The sequence below is a fragment of the Ovis aries genome, chromosome 21 (genome assembly GCF_016772045.2).
Source record: "Ovis aries strain OAR_USU_Benz2616 breed Rambouillet chromosome 21, ARS-UI_Ramb_v3.0, whole genome shotgun sequence".
Lineage (NCBI taxonomy): Eukaryota > Metazoa > Chordata > Mammalia > Artiodactyla > Bovidae > Ovis > Ovis aries.
Genome location: NC_056074.1, coordinates 8,552,981 through 8,568,302, shown reverse-complemented (window position 1 = coordinate 8,568,302; position 15,322 = coordinate 8,552,981). Strand labels below are relative to the sequence as shown.

Sequence of the window (15,322 nt, the reverse complement as noted above, 5' to 3'; positions counted from 1 at the left end):
CAGTCCACAGGGTCACAGAGAGTCAGACACAGAGGAGCGACTAAACCACCACCACCACCAAATAGCTGTTGAACACAGCTGAATTAGACGCACTGGCTCATGCAACTCGCGCTTTCCCTAGAGGCACTGAATGCTTCTCCTTGTCTGAGCCCTGCCTCATTCCACCTCTTCCAGAATGACCCCAAAGCCCCTGTTTCTCCTCTAAAATCACAACAGGTGCTGTCTTCAACTCTCTGGTAAGTAGCACTTAGTACTTGCAAGGTTCTTAAAATATGTTGGTTGAAGTCAACAAATACTGAGCAGCTAAGGTTCAAGTTTGAATTCATATCTCGATTTCTCAAGTGGAGGGAAGCCCTTTGGGGTCAGGGTCTGTGTTCTCCCTATTCTGCACTCCTCGGAGCAGAGCTCTGGGTGCAGCTTTGTAAGTTATTCCCTGACAGGAGGAGAGATGGGAACCTGAAATCCAGCCCATGAGCCCTCAAGGCCCTGTGCTAGTCTGGGGGAAGGAAGGAGAGCTTTTTTTCCTTACTGGTTAAGAGGGGATATCTTTTCATCATTCTTTTAAACTCCCCATAGCAGGTGGCGCTAGGAGTAAAGAATCTGCCGGCCAGTGCAGGAGACACAAGAGAAGTAGGTTCAATTCTTGAGTCAGGAAGATCCCCTGGAGAAGGGATAGGCTGCCCACTGTAGTATTCTTGGGCTTTCCTGGTGGCTCAGACAGTAAGGACTCTGCCTGTAGTGTGGGAGACCTGGGTTCTATCCCTGGGTTGGGAAGATCCCCTGGAGGAGGGCATGGTAACCCACTCCAGTATTCTTGCCTGGAGAACTTAGACTGCTTAGTTGCTCAGTCCTGTCTGACTCTTTCGACCCCATGGACTGTAGCCCACCAGGCTCCCCTGTCCACGGGATTCTCCAGGCAAGAATACTAGAGTGGGTTGCCATGCCCTCCTCCAGGGGATCTTCCCGTCCCAGGGATCGAACCCGAGTCTCTTCCGTCTCCAGCACTGGGATATGGATTCTTTACCACTGAGCCACCTGGGAAGCCCCAGGGCACATTACACCCAGCTGGAAATGTTCCATCCGAGCTCTTCACTGAGGTTAGGACTGGAATCCAAGGGCCCTGGCTGTGGCGCCAACCTGGCTCCCAAGAGCCAAGGTCCTGTCCTCCTTGCTGTGGTTCTGAACCCCACCACACCCCCAAGAGGCCAGAAGTGGGTGGAACCCAGGAGAGGTGGTCAGAGAGAAGCTGCGCTTGGTGCCTGGTGGAGGGAGGTGGCCCAGGGAACGGGCTGGGAGGGAGGGAGGGAGAAAACGACTGTCAGCATCTCAGCTTCGCCTTGGGAGGGACAGAAACTGGGTGTGATCTGCTCCAGTCCCTCCCCTGCTCCTGTGCCAGAAACGCCCCCACCAGGCAGCCAGGGGATGTTCTGTATTGCTTCAACCATTTGTTTGCAGGGGCTTCCCAGGTGGCCCTAGTGGTAAAGAACCTGCCTGCCAAGGCAGGAGACCTAAGAGATGCGGGTCCTTCCTGGGTCTGCAAGATCTCCTGGGGCAGGGCATGGCAGCCCACTCCAGTATTCTTGCCTGGAGAATCCATGGACAGGGGAGCCTGGTGGCTACAGTCCGTGGGGTCGAAAGAGTCAGACAGGACTGAGCAACTAAGCAACAAAAACAATGCACCAGCACTGTAACGGGTGCTGGGAGCACAGTGGTGGGCCACAGAGAGACATCCTGTCCTGGGGCCTGATAAGGTGATGGGATCTGACCTAACAGTTACTTAGTTTCCTTTTAAGTATATTCCTTTCTAGATACAATCTTTACAAATTTCAAATACAGGATTATAGAATCATAGATGTGAAGAGACATAGAGGAGATATTCCTTTAGCCCAATGCCTTTCTGCCCTGGGCTGAGGTTCACACCTCTTTTACAATACATCAAGTGATCATGTGGTCCCTCCTTGGATACCTCCAATAGTAGGTGATTTACAGTCCACAGGGTCACAGAGTCGGACATGACTGAATCGACTTAGCACACACACATGCATGGCGTCATTCAATAAGATTTGTTTGCAGAAGTGACGGTGATCTTAGAACCCAGAGTCCCTGAAATCTTCCACAAAAGTCCCCACGAGAAGAGATCTGGCTACACAGCCAGAGGCTAACGATTTTCTTCAAAGGTGCACTGATTTTGCCTTCTATATTATATCATTTATTATATAAAAATACTTTTCTCCTTAACTGTTTTCAGTAAAACTGGAAACAGTGCCAGGTTCCTTTTGTCACTCTGCACATACATCCCTTCTCTCCCACACTGCTCCCCCACCCAACACATACACTGCTCTGCACACCCAGGTGTGAAGATGTTGCTCATCATAAACCTTTTCTCTTGGTGCAGAATGTCCCTGCCCTCCATCCTAGTCCCTCCAATGCCTGACTGTCCAAATTCTACCCCTCAACTCAATGCTTTGCTCCAATGTCACCTCTTCCATGAAGTCTTCCCAGATTACCCTGACTGAAAGGAAACTCTTTGAACAGCCCCAGCTCTTCTGTGTGCCTCATTAATCTCTGATCAAGTTCCACCTGTTAGTCTTTTGAGTCTCTCTCTCTTACTTTTCTCATGAAAAGTTAGCTACTTGAGAAGAGGGTCCATGCTGGATTTTACCTGAACCCACGATGGAAAGCAGCAGTGACTATTCAGCTAGTACTCAATACCTGCACTAGTACTACTATTAATAATGATGACGATGATGACAGACAGTTTCACAAGGGTATCTGGTTAATGCAAGCCTTCACTCCATGGTGCATTTGTGCTTGTCTATAACTGGACTATGGCCTGGGACTGGGGGAATGGATTTGGTGTCCTGTCTTCAGTGTTGCCATGGCCCCTTTTAGAGCTCAGAATGACTAGCGCAGGCTGAAAGGATTCATCCAACAAGAGAGCAATAGCAAAGAAAGCAGGATCATACCTTAATATCGTCTTCTGGCCAAGAGTTCAGCATTGTTGCGAGGTGGCCCTTGTCATGAATGGTGATAAACAGCCCACTAGGAAAAATAAAGCACACGCACACAGACAGACCAGTCAGACCAGGAACACAGCAGGGACCACAAGTACTGTGTATCACTGTATCACTTAATTTTGGCCACAGATCTGGGCTGAGGGGGTCCCTGTTCAAAGTCCAACTAGTTTACAGGACCCTGCACTGGGCTTCCTTCAACTGCTCCCCACAGGGGAAGGGCTCCATGGGGCCAAGGGATGTATCTACCTGGAGTCTGTGCTCGCCGCAGCCTGTACCTTTCTCCCCCTAGACCAGGCACCCAGGACCCCAGAATTATCTCCCTGAGTGGTCCCAGGCTGCCTTCAGGGGCTGTGTGGGCCTCTTCTCTGGGTACCCCCTTCCAAGGACAGACCACACTGCAGTGGGTGGGTCCCCGAGCCTGGGGCCATGCCTGGAATTGGATGTGTGGGCGGTGATGTTCAGATACATGTCCACGTGGTCCCTTGCCGTGGAGGATGGAGCTGGGGACAGAAAGGGGCGGGCTGCCAGCCACGAGCCCATTTCCTCTGTACCACTTGAATCTGAGAATTCTAAATTCAAACTTGGCCTTCCAGACCATATGAAGATATATCTGTAAAGTAGGAGGATGAAACATATTTTACTTGACAGTTTGTTGGCTTGACTTTGAACTTCTAATGTTTGGACCTAAGTCTGTGGATATGAATCTCCTGTCCTGGGATCAGTGGTGAGAAGACAAGTGTGCCTAGTGGGGAGGTTGTGGGTGCTGCAGAGGATGACAAGTGGTCTGGACCACTTCTTTCTCCCTCACCACTTTTTTTTTTTTTGACCAATGCACCCAAGAGAGAGAGGCTCCTTTGAGTTGTGAAGTACCCAGGCCCAAACACTCAGTCTGTTTTTGCCAGTGTGAGAGGGTTGGGGAAGTGTGTGTTGGAAGTGTGGTTCCCTGTTCTGCTTGCCCTGCCTAAATCAGAGTGCTTCCCCCAAACGGCAGCCCCGGCTTCACCAGCTGCTTGGATTCTGTGACCCATTACTGAAGTCATGCCCTCGTTAACACTGTAAACACCATGGACCTGTTCTTCGGTCCTACCGTCTTGTGAAACCCTCACCCTTAAGAAAACCCACTTTCCGCTCCCTGTGCCTTCCCAGCCAGGCCAACGAGAGCAGATGGAGACAGCCCTGCTACAGGGCAGACTGATCGCCCCACCATCCACTCTTGGCGTCAACCCAGACTCTCAGCATTAACCGGTCTCCATGCCTACAGTGTTTCTCTGATCAAAATTCACTCTTCACTCTTTGCAAAGACTGTTTTAACTTCTTTGCTGTCAGACCTCCAACTGCCTCACCTTTTCCCTCACTGCCCTAGTGACCGTGTCTGTGATGTCACAGGAAGCATCTCTTGTCAGTTTTCCACGAGCAAACCTATACACTTCCGTATCTACAGCCAATCCTCCCATTGCAGTGAAAATTACAGAGCCTGAAACAGTCAGAAACGAGAGGAATCTGCCTCTGAGAGCAGGAATTATATGCTTTGAGGTCTGCCAATTTGTGGCTTTTGCTTGAGGGCAGTCTAACACACAAGTAACTTGCGGCAGCAGAAAGCCTCAGTCCTACTAGTTTGAGGTGTCAGAGAAGTGAGTTACAGCTGGTAGAGCACTCAGAAAGTGAAGGGGAAAGTTCTGGAAGGGAGGGAGATGCAGGAAGGATGAACATCCAAGTTTGTATATAAAACCTGCCCAAATAACTGGCTGATGATTCAACTATATATACTCAAGGGTCTGGCAAAACAAAACAAAACAAAACAAAAAAACTTCAGCTGGACACTGAAAGAATCCAGCAGAGATTTCCACTGCTGCCCATCAGTAGGGACAGAGTTTGGAACTTGAGTCCAGCCTACTTAGACTCCAAAATCACTGTGGATGGTGACGGCAGCCATTAAATTAAAAGAGGCTTGCTTCTTGGAAGAAACGTTATGACAAACCTAGACATCACATTAAAAAGCAGAGACATCACTTTGCCAATAAAGGTCTGTATAGTCAAAGCTACGGTTTTTCAGTAGTCATGTACGGACGTGAGAGCTGGACCATAAAGAAGGCTGAGCACCAAAGAATTGATGCTTTTGAATTGTGGTGTTGGAAAAGACTCTTGAGAGTCCCTTGGACTGCAAGGAGATCCAACCAGTCCATCCTAAAGGAGATCAGTCCTGGGTATTCATTGGAAGGACTGATGCTGAGGCTCAAGCTCCAATACTTTACCACCTGATATGAAGAGTGGATTTATTGGGAAAGACCCTGTTGTTGGGAAAGACTGAGGGCAGGAGAAGAGGGTGGTAGTGGATGAGACGGCTGGATGGTATCACCCGAATCCACCAACATGAATTTGAGTAAACTCCGGGAGATAGTGAAGGAAAGGAAAGCCTGGCGTGCTGCAGTTCCTGGGGTCACAAAGAGTTGGACACGACTCAGCAACTGAACAACAACAACAAAAATAAAAATTACTCTTCTGAGAAACAAAACAATCCGGAGTTCACAGAATTCAGGGTACAGAGAGGTCTATTATAATAGCCTGCTTACTTTATCTATGTTAGACACCATCCATAATAAAAAATTTAAACAAACTAAAACAAGAAAAACACCACTGAACTCCAAACTATTCTTGACTTCCACGTTCGTTGCCAAGGCGGTTTCTTCCTTCTCCTCCCTCCCACGGCTAAACTTCTTGGAAGCGCTGTCTGCACGAGCCGCTTCCATTTTCCCATCTTCCCCTGAAACCTGTCGTTACTTAATAATGTGCAGCCAACACTGCTCTTGCCAAGGCCCCGGATGATGTCCACTCCAGAAATACAAGCAGCTTTCTGGCCGTCGTCTCCTTTGTCTTCTCAGCAGCATCTGACCCTTTGAGCCTCTGTCTTTGGTGACTCTGCTCTCGTGGTTTTTCTTCCACCTCTCAGGCTGCTCCTTCTTAGGACATTCCTGCTGGATCATCCCCCCACGAGGTGTTAGAGCTCCTCCCAAGTCTGCACTGCCCCATTCTCCTTCTCACTCTTCCTCTTTCTCTATATGGTCTCATCAGTGTCCAAGGCTTTTGGCCAGTGACTCTCAAAGATCTGCAGACCAGAGTTTTTCATTTTTGGTACTACTGACATTTTGAGCGGGATAATTCTTTGCTGTGGAGGGTGGGGATGTCATGTGCGCTGTAGAACGTTGGGCAGCGTCCCTGTCTCTACCCACTAGATGCCAGTAGCATCCCCCACATTGCTGTGAGAGCCAAAAACCTCTCCAGACGTCGGTAACTGTTCCCTGGGGAGAAAATGTGCCTCTGATCTTAGAGCCATTGTTCTAGACATTCATATTCAACTGCCTGCCTGCCATCTCCCTTCATATGTCTCAAAGGCACTTTAACCTTCACCTGTCCAAAACCAAATTAGGATCTAAACGTGCATCGCTATGAATCAAAGACAAGACAAAAAAACTCAAGACAAACCTGATTCTCCTCTCCTGTTCCCTTTCGCAGTAACTGTTTCCCTCAGGCGTGCAGTTTAACAGTCCCAGACCCCCGGGAGCATCGTCCACACTGTCCTTTTCCCCTTCTATGTAACCCCTGCCAAGTCCTTCACGTCTGCTCTGGAATTACCTCCTGGTTCATACACTTCTTTCACCCATGAGACCACTGACCTGGTCCAGACTCCCAATACAGCTGTTCCCTAAAGCACCACAATAACTTGTGACATCCTCTCTTCCTAATCTAGTATCTACACAAAAGAAAGAGCGATGCTCTTGAAATCAAAGCCTTATTGCGTTTTTGGCTATGCCTGTCAACTTGCAGGCTCTTAGTTTCCTGATAGGGATTGAACCTGGGCCACCAAGTCCTAACCACTGGACCACAGAAAACTCCAAAAGCTTACTTTGTTATCCCCTGTGATAAATATCCTTCATGTCTTTCCATGGTTCTTGGGACAAAGACTCAAGTCCTCAGCCTGGTCCACCTACAAGGCCCTGTGTGGTCTGGCCCTTGACAACTTCTTCACTTTATCCTTATTTCTTTCTCCAGTCATTGACCACACTGGCCTTTCCATTCCTCCACGTGTCAAGACTGTCTTAGTCCGTGGCCAGTTCCTACACTGTTCCCTTTGCCTGGCAGCCCTGGTCTCTGCATTCTATCAATATGCTTAGTTAATTCCTACTTATTTTTCAGATGACTTCCAAGTCAAATTTGGGGCTCTTTGTTATAATTCTCAAGTATCCCGTCCTTACACACACAAACCTATTGCAGTTATTTATGTGGTTATTTAGTTAAATGCTACTCTCATCAGACTGTAAACTTCACTGGGGCAAGGCAAGCATTTACTCTGTTGCTGTTGACCACTGTATACCTAAACCTAGTCCATAATAGATACTCATACATAATTTTTGGAGAAATGAGTAAGTGAACTACAAGGATGGTTGAAGGTTGAGTGATGAAGATGAAAGGTATAGAGTTTGGTATAAGTTGGGTGTAAGTTGGAGTGAAAGAAACTTTCATGTGGCCTATGTTGTATCATGCTCAAGGGATCAGTGTGCTGGGCTTGGTGGTACTGGGCTGTGCTTGTGGCTCAGAGCAGGGAAATGCATCTATGAAGGCAGTGGACAGGCCAGTGGGGAGATAAATTCCAGAGCCTAAGACTTGGGAGTTGCCAGGCTCTTTCCACCATGTTGACTGGAGACAATGTGGGTCTTCGAATTAACTTACTCATTAGGTTTGAGAGCAAGTTCCAGGAATTTTCTGGGCTGCTCTAAAATGACCATAGGGCACTTAGTTGTATCCATCAAGACAAAAACAAGAATCAGATTTGTTTCCTGGAACTTGTTGCTAAAGATCATCTCTATGCAGTTTGAGTTTGGAAAAAAATCACACTGTGTTGATAGTAATGAACTTCAAAGACGTCCCTGGATGAGAGAAACAGTCACACATGGTGGGCATCCTGAAGTTTAAATACTGGTACCTGCCTTGGGGGCTTCCCCAGTGGCTCAGTGGTAAAGAACCCCCCTGCAGTGCAGAAGACACTGGTTCAATCTCTGGGTGGGGAAGATCCCCAGGAAGAGGGCATGGCAGCCCACTCCAGTATTCTTGCCTGGATAAGCCTATAGACAGAGGAGCTTGGTGGGCTACAGTCCATGCGGTCACAAGAGTAGGGCAAGACTGAAGTGACTTAGCATGCATGCATGCATCTGCCTTGGTGTCAGCAGCAGGGTAAGCAGGCCAAGTTGAGCCTGTATGCCTGGGACCTTTCAGAGAAGCACCCTCTCTACTTCCTAACCAGCTGCTGCTCTGAGGTTTGGCCTGAGGAGGCCTTGTTAGGGACTGTGACTCTTCGTTAGCTTCTATTTTTCCACAGCCGCAGTTCTGATATTCATAAGCAATTTCCGCACCCCTCCCCGGCCAGGTCGTCTGGAACTAGTCACGTGGAACAACAATGCTAACAAAGGGGCCCATTCTTTCCAGCTGGAAAAACCAGGTCTCAGCCCAAGGCTCACTGATGACTCACCGGGTGACCTTGGGGAAGTCATTTACTCACGTTAATTAATTCTTATGACGCATTCCTGGCCTCTAGAAGTTCTTAACCCTGACCTGTTTTGGAAATGTCCCTTAGAGCCAAACAACTCCTCTTCTCAACATTACTTTTTACATGGTAGAGGTTTAGTAATGATATTTAGCAAAAAGCTCACATGTTAAGGGATAAGATTCAGGCACCATTTCAGACCTTAGCAAAGCTCTCAAGTGATTAATTCTAAACACAGGAAAAGTATGATTATGGAAATAATCGGCTACATTAAAATAGGCTCTCTTTGTGGCAGATAAGAAGAGGGTGGAGGGACATTTCAAATGATTGTTTTTAAACTGAGATTTGAGCTACAAAAATTTCAAAAGATGACTTTTTTGTCCTTTTTTGCATATATAATTTTATGCTCTGCAGGGATCACAGTGCAAAAATAAAACTGAAATATATTAACAGCTTTTAATGACTTCTCAAAGTGCATTTCCATTTATTACATAACTCACAGCTACCAATCTTCCCCAAAGGATTGCCCTGGAAGAGGATTTTGAGATATCCAGTCCAAAGACCTCACTATATAAATGAGGACATGGAAATTCAGAGAGGTGAAGTGATTTCCCTGAGGTCACACAGCTCACAAGAGGCAGAACCTACCTGAACCAAGATGCTGAGTCCAGTGTTCTTTCTGTTGCCCCAGACTGCCTATTCTTTCCAGAGACCTAGTTCCCAATGAAGAGCTAGGGACCTGGACCAAAATAGGAGCATCATAGGTGCTCATTGGAACCACTGATGAAAGATTTCTCTTGATGCATGTTGGTGAGGAAGTAAAATGTGCAGAGTGAGGGATTATGAGGTTAAACAAATGGACTGTGGGTTCCAGCGGGATCCTAGGGGGAAATCCTTTACCCATCCCTCCACTTCCTACCCAAATTGCATCTAGACGAGCTCAAAAAGTAGGTATTTTCAGGGAAGAAGACCTCTTAGATGCCCTCAGCAACCTATTTTCAGGTTTAACTACTTCCACTCAAAGGATGGGGCGGGCATTAGTTTTTCCAGCAATACATGGTGATGGGGTTGGTTCTTATTTCTGCCGTCATGAGGTTCTGACCAAGTGAGAAACGCAGATGCTCACTTCTCTGCCTTCCTTCTTAGTGGCTTCAGGAAGAATACTTGAGTGCCTGGGAGGGGCACTGACCCACACCTGCTCAGTCTCACCAGAGATCTCTGGCCCATGCAGTCCCGGGCACTGGCAAGGGGATTTTCAGGGATTACTTCCAATAAAACAGATCACTAAGAGTGATGAGGGTGCAAGCGACTCCAGAGAAGTTCAGAGAAATGGCAGGGGGAGGTGGCAGAGAGGAGGGGTTAAATATATGTGCTCTGCGGCCGCAGCATCAGGGTTCAGAGCCTGCCTGCCTTCGCTCCTCCCTGGCCGAGTGGCTGTGAACAGGTTACCCTTCCCCAAGCTACAGTTCCTTATCTGTAAAATGGAGAACTTGACCGGAGCTGCTTCATGCCTGTTATAAGGACCAATTGCGGCAATGCATATTCAAAGAGTTTACTATGGCCCCTGCTGGCGTGCGTCCTAAAGGAGATCAGTCTTGGGTATTCATTGGAAGGACTGATGCTGAAGCTGAAACTCCAATACTTTGGCCACCTGATGTGAAGAGCTGACTCACTGGAAAAGACCCTGATGCTGGGAAAGATCGAGGGCAGGAGGAGAAGGGGACGGTGGAGGATGAGATGACTGGATGGCATCACTGACTCTATGGACATGGGTTTGAGTGGACTCCGGGAGTTGGTGATGGACAGGGAGGCCTGGCGTGCTGCAGTTCATGGGGTCGCAGAGTCGGACACGACTGAGCGACTGAACTGGACTGGCTTCAACTCTCCGTGTCTCAGTTTTCCCTTCAGTAAAGTGGGAACGGTGGCTTCTCCATTATGGAGTGACCGCGAGGACCAAGCAAGGCGAGTTCACACACACTGTACGCTGTAAAGGCCTGCAGACACGCGAATCCTCGTAGCTGTCTGACCTTGGGACAGGTCAGATAGCTTCGAGAATCCTGGGAGTTCTATGGGGATTCTGAGCGGGGGCGGGGCCTCTCTGGTTTCCTGGTGGCCCTTTCTGGCTGAATGGGCTAGTATTTTGGGTGCCAATTTGCTCTAGGTCTGTTTCAATCTTCTCGGTGAGAAGAACCCACACCGCCCCCTCCACAACCCTGAACCCTACCCAGAATGCGGCCACGCGAGACGCTGCCGTGATGGCTGGTGTGATGCTCTTGGCCTATTCTGGGGCACGAAAGGGGGCAGGAAGGCGGGGAGGTCCAGGGAGCACTGGGCCTGGCTCCGCTGAGACGCACAGGCACTTCCGGCTTTTGAGTGAATGCAGGCAGCCCGGGGAGCCCCTGGGTGCTGAGCTCCCTGCAGGGAGCTACGGTAACCTGAGTGCTCATCAAGGCTAAAGACTCCTCTGAGCAATCAGAACAGACGCCCTTGGCTGCTCCTGGCGCTGTGACGATGGGCCTCTGTCTGAGAGGCGCTCACAGGGATCTCTCATGTTAACAGCCCTTGACTGAAACAAGAAAAAAAACAAAAATAACTTTGGCTTCTGATTACTTTCCCCAAGTTTTTCCTGTTTACTTCAGGGAAACAATTTTGAAATTTCAGGAAAGAAAAAAATAAATATATATATAAAGAATACAGCAAGCTGCCAACCTATGGAATCAGGGCTTAAATGAATATATGCCCTGCTTTACAGAACATTCCTGAAAAGTTTTGAGTTGTGTCCACCTCTTTGAGGCCCTATGGACTATAGCATGCCAGGCTCCTCTGTCCATGGGATTCTCCAGGCAAGAATACTGGAGTGGATTCCCATGCTCTTCTCTAGGGGATCTTCCCCACCCAGGGATCGAACCTGGGTTTCCTGCACTGAAGGCGGATTCTTTACTGCTGAGCCACCAGGGAAACAAAATACACCTAAAACAATACTGTATGTGTATTTGGGAGGTTACTGTTTAAAGGGAGACTGCAGAGAATTGTCCAGGAACATAAATCACTGTCCCCTGGTTTACAGCTTTCACAAATTTGGACCTTCCTACTTTGGTTTCTAGAAACAGAACCCAGGTTCCTTCTCAGCCGATGCTTGGACAGCAGGGCCTGAGCAGAAGCGGCTGGAGACAGCACGCAGCCCTCTCCCGAACGGAGTTCTGGGCTAAATATGTGGCCAGGGAAGGGAAAGGATTCGTGCCTAACAAAAATCAAATACCTCCTTTATTCTCTCACGTACTTAAACTCATTTGGCCCAGAAGACATGTTTGCTCCAGGTCTGACCTGACACTTAGGGGTCCGAGTGGAAAGCTAGTCTGTAATTCACCATCTGCTCCTTCACTGGGGCCATCGGTACTGTTCCAGAAGAGGCTACTGCAGGACCCGGCCCTGGAGTGGGGATGACGCTGAGCACAGGCCCCAGGTGACCCACGGGTCATGATGCAGGAGCAGGGAGTAAGCTTTCTGGGCTGTGTGTTCCACAGCATCACCTAGCCACGGGCCACTCTGTGCCACAGCATCCTTCAGAAATGCCCGTTACGTAAATCTAGATACTGGCGCTCTGGGTAAAGCAGAGGTAAGAGCCTTCCTTCTTGGGGGATCTTCTCATTACTCTTCATCTCAGCAATCACTGTTCCTACAGCAGAGCTCAGGCAGTGACAACAGAGGAGAATTCCTATTTGGAGCTGGTGCTATGGCACTGCAGGTTAGCGGCTGTTATTTAGAACAGAACGTCTTCAGTGCACAGCTCCTCCCTTGAGACTGCATGTTCTACGAGGGCAGGACGACATCGGTCTTGTTCACTGCTGTAACCCTGGGGCTCAGCATAGCACCTAGCACACAACGGGTGGTCCAGAAGACAAATACGTGTTGGGTATGCTGAGTGGTCCAGAATGTGGGTGCTGAAATGAGACAGAGCTGAGCCTCTATGTTTTTAGTTAGAAACAGGGCATACAATAACACCTGTCTCAATGTGTTTCTGTGAGGATTCAATGAAACAACAGGTCAGGCAGAGGGATAGTGCTTGGCATGCAGTAACCACTCGCAAATGGTGGCTGATACTGGTTACTTAGACTAGGAAGTTATAACATCCAAATATTTTCTGGGTGACAGAAAATTCCAAGCCAAGAAAATAAAACAATTCAGAATTGAATTGTGTGCCTCCCTCTAAAAAGACATACTAAAACCTTAACCCCTGGTACCTTCTGTGGAAGTAGGGTCTTTGCAGATGTCATTAAGATGAGGTCATTAGGTCGTTTCCATGTCCAAGCTATTGTAAATAGCGTGGCAATGAACACTGGGGTGCATGTGTCTTTTGGAATTATGGTTTTCTCCAGGTAAAATAATAATAATAAAAAAAAGATGAGGCCGTTAAGGAGGTCTTTCACTCAAAATGGGGTTTCCCAGGTGGCTCAGCAGCAAAGAATCCGTCTGCCGATGCAGGAGACACAGGAGTCATGAGTTCAATCCCTGGGTAGGGAAGATCCTCTGGAGCAGGAAATGGCAACCCGCCCCAATATTCGTGCCTAGAAAATTCCATGGGTAGAGGAGCCTGATGGGCTACAATCCATGGGGTCACAGAGAGTCAGACACGACTGGGTATGCACACACTCCATCCAAAATGACTGGTGTCTTTATGAAAAGAGGCGAAGATGGAGACATACGGGGAGAAGAAGGCCGTGTGGTGATGGAGGCAGAGGTTGTAGTCGGGTGTCTACAAGCCAAGTGATGTCAGGGACCACTGGCAAACTACAGGAGCTAGTGGGAAGGACTCCTCTACAGATCTCAGAGAGACCTCGACTCTGTCGACACTTGTCAGACCTGCAGCCTCCAGAACTGTGGGACGATGAATCTCTGCTGTTTTCAGCCACTCTGTTTGCGGGCCTTTGTTACAGGGGAGCTAGTGCACCAGTATCCAATTTTTGTGCAGAGCCCACAGCCAGGGGTGATCCTGATTTCTCCTCTGAACATGTCTTAAAACAGTCTGTTGGGATTTTGTCAGGGCAAGTGCAGGAGAGGTTTCCTCCCACTGGCAAAGGCCTGTAAATGACAACACTATCTCCACTTTTCATCAGGAGCCAGAAAATTCTCTTGAATTTTAGAATTCAGTTACACTGAGAAAGAAAAACAAAGATAACGCTCACTTAAGAGAATGCTTTTTCTTGAGAAAAAGACTCTTAGCCCTTATCTCCCCCTGCAGAGGAGGGACCCTCAGAAGTTTCCTAAAATAGAAGTGAGAGAGGAAAAAAAAACAAAACCAACAAAACCCACTCAAAGAGACAACATTCATTTAGGCTTCCTGGCACCAAGTCCAACAAAAAAAGGAGGACTTAATTAAAGCAGGGTCAGTGACATCAGGCAAACCACCGAGGCCCGGCTCAGGAGGAGGGACGTGAACTTTCAATTTGGGAACAAAGGCTCGCTGTTGCCACGGAACCACCATTCCGCACATTTTTGGCAGCAAGGAAACCTGGCCTCCGAAAGCACGCACGAGGCTATTTTTAAAGCCTAGCAGAAGCCTCCTGGTCTCAACAGCGCAGCTGGAGAAAGTAGGTTGGAGAAGTCCCAGGGCCTGGAGGCCCAGCACCTGGCGAAGCAGAGGCTGAGGATGCGGCGAGGTAGCCGCCCTGCTGGGAGGAATGTAAGCATCACGTTCTCCTCTGGTTCTGCGAAACGTCCGCCCGCGGGGGAGTGTGAATAAAGGTGCGGGGGAACACCTATCCGTGGCAGGTCACTCACAAGCCTGCCTGGGTTTTAGTTTCCATCTCGAGGGACGTTTTGACTCTTAACCCACTGAACCATAGCTCACCTGCCGGCCCTCCTACCGCCCCTGCTGTTGTTTCCCCTTGTCTCCCTCGGAGGCGGGCAGGTATCCCCTCCCACCCTGAGATGGCCCCCTTTCCTCCTGGCCCTCCAAGATGGCAGTAAGGGAGGGTGCCTGCCTTCGCAGTGAGGCATAAAGGCGTGAACTGGAGTTCCAACCGTGCCACTCGACTCCCGCAGCGGGGCTGGGGCGGGCGGGGCTTCCTTGAGGGCACCGCCTGCCGTGCCCCTGACTTTATGCATCCAGCTTTAAGCAGCCAGCATAGTGCTGGGATCCTGGGAAATAAGGAAGAATGGGACTTTACCTCTGATCCAGTGGAGTTTTTGGTTCTAGGCAGACTAGGAAAAAAAAGAAAATAGAGTCTAATGGGCAACAGTGGAGATTCGCTTAGAGGGTGGGGAGATGACGGAACAGGCAACCTCTGGATGGCTGTCATAGAGCCGCAGAGCTGGGCGGGGAGCCCCACTTTGGGGCATCTGGGCCCTTCCCTCTCACCTTCTCTCCTCTTGCTGCTCTTGGACAGTTTCCTTCAAGTAGACCTGAAGCATCTGGAGAGAAGGGACCGTGTCCTCCACTGATGGCCATGGGTCCCCCCAGTACAGCCCTATAAACATCGTGTCCACTTCAAAAGGGAATCTCTGAACAGACTGCTTTCTCTCCTCTGTGTGGGAATGGAGTGGTCGGGAAAAGGGCACTAGAAAATTTCCACTAGTATATCCAGCTCTGTGAGTGTTAAAAAGTTATAAGATGTCTCTGAGCTTGCTTCCCCATCTGAAAAATTCATCAATAGATCACATAGCCTGTAGAAATCTATGGGCCTGTGACATAATCTGGGCTTCCCTGATGGCTCAGTGCTAAAGAACCTGCCTGCCAATGCAGGAGATGTGGGTTCGATCCCTGGGTTGG

At 48.9% G+C, this 15,322-nt stretch overlaps 1 protein-coding gene across 5 annotated transcripts in view; it reads right to left on the bottom strand.

Annotated features, from left to right (window-relative positions):
* Positions 1-15,322, bottom strand: part of ME3 (malic enzyme 3) — a 224,343-nt gene that overhangs the window by 75,713 nt on the left and 133,308 nt on the right. For all 5 annotated transcript variants that reach the window (XM_042238349.2, XM_027959838.2, XM_027959839.2 and 2 more), the window contains one exon: positions 2,967-3,042. In XM_042238349.2, the coding sequence (XP_042094283.1) occupies positions 2,967-3,042 (76 nt within the window). The remainder of the gene's footprint in view (positions 1-2,966; positions 3,043-15,322) is intronic.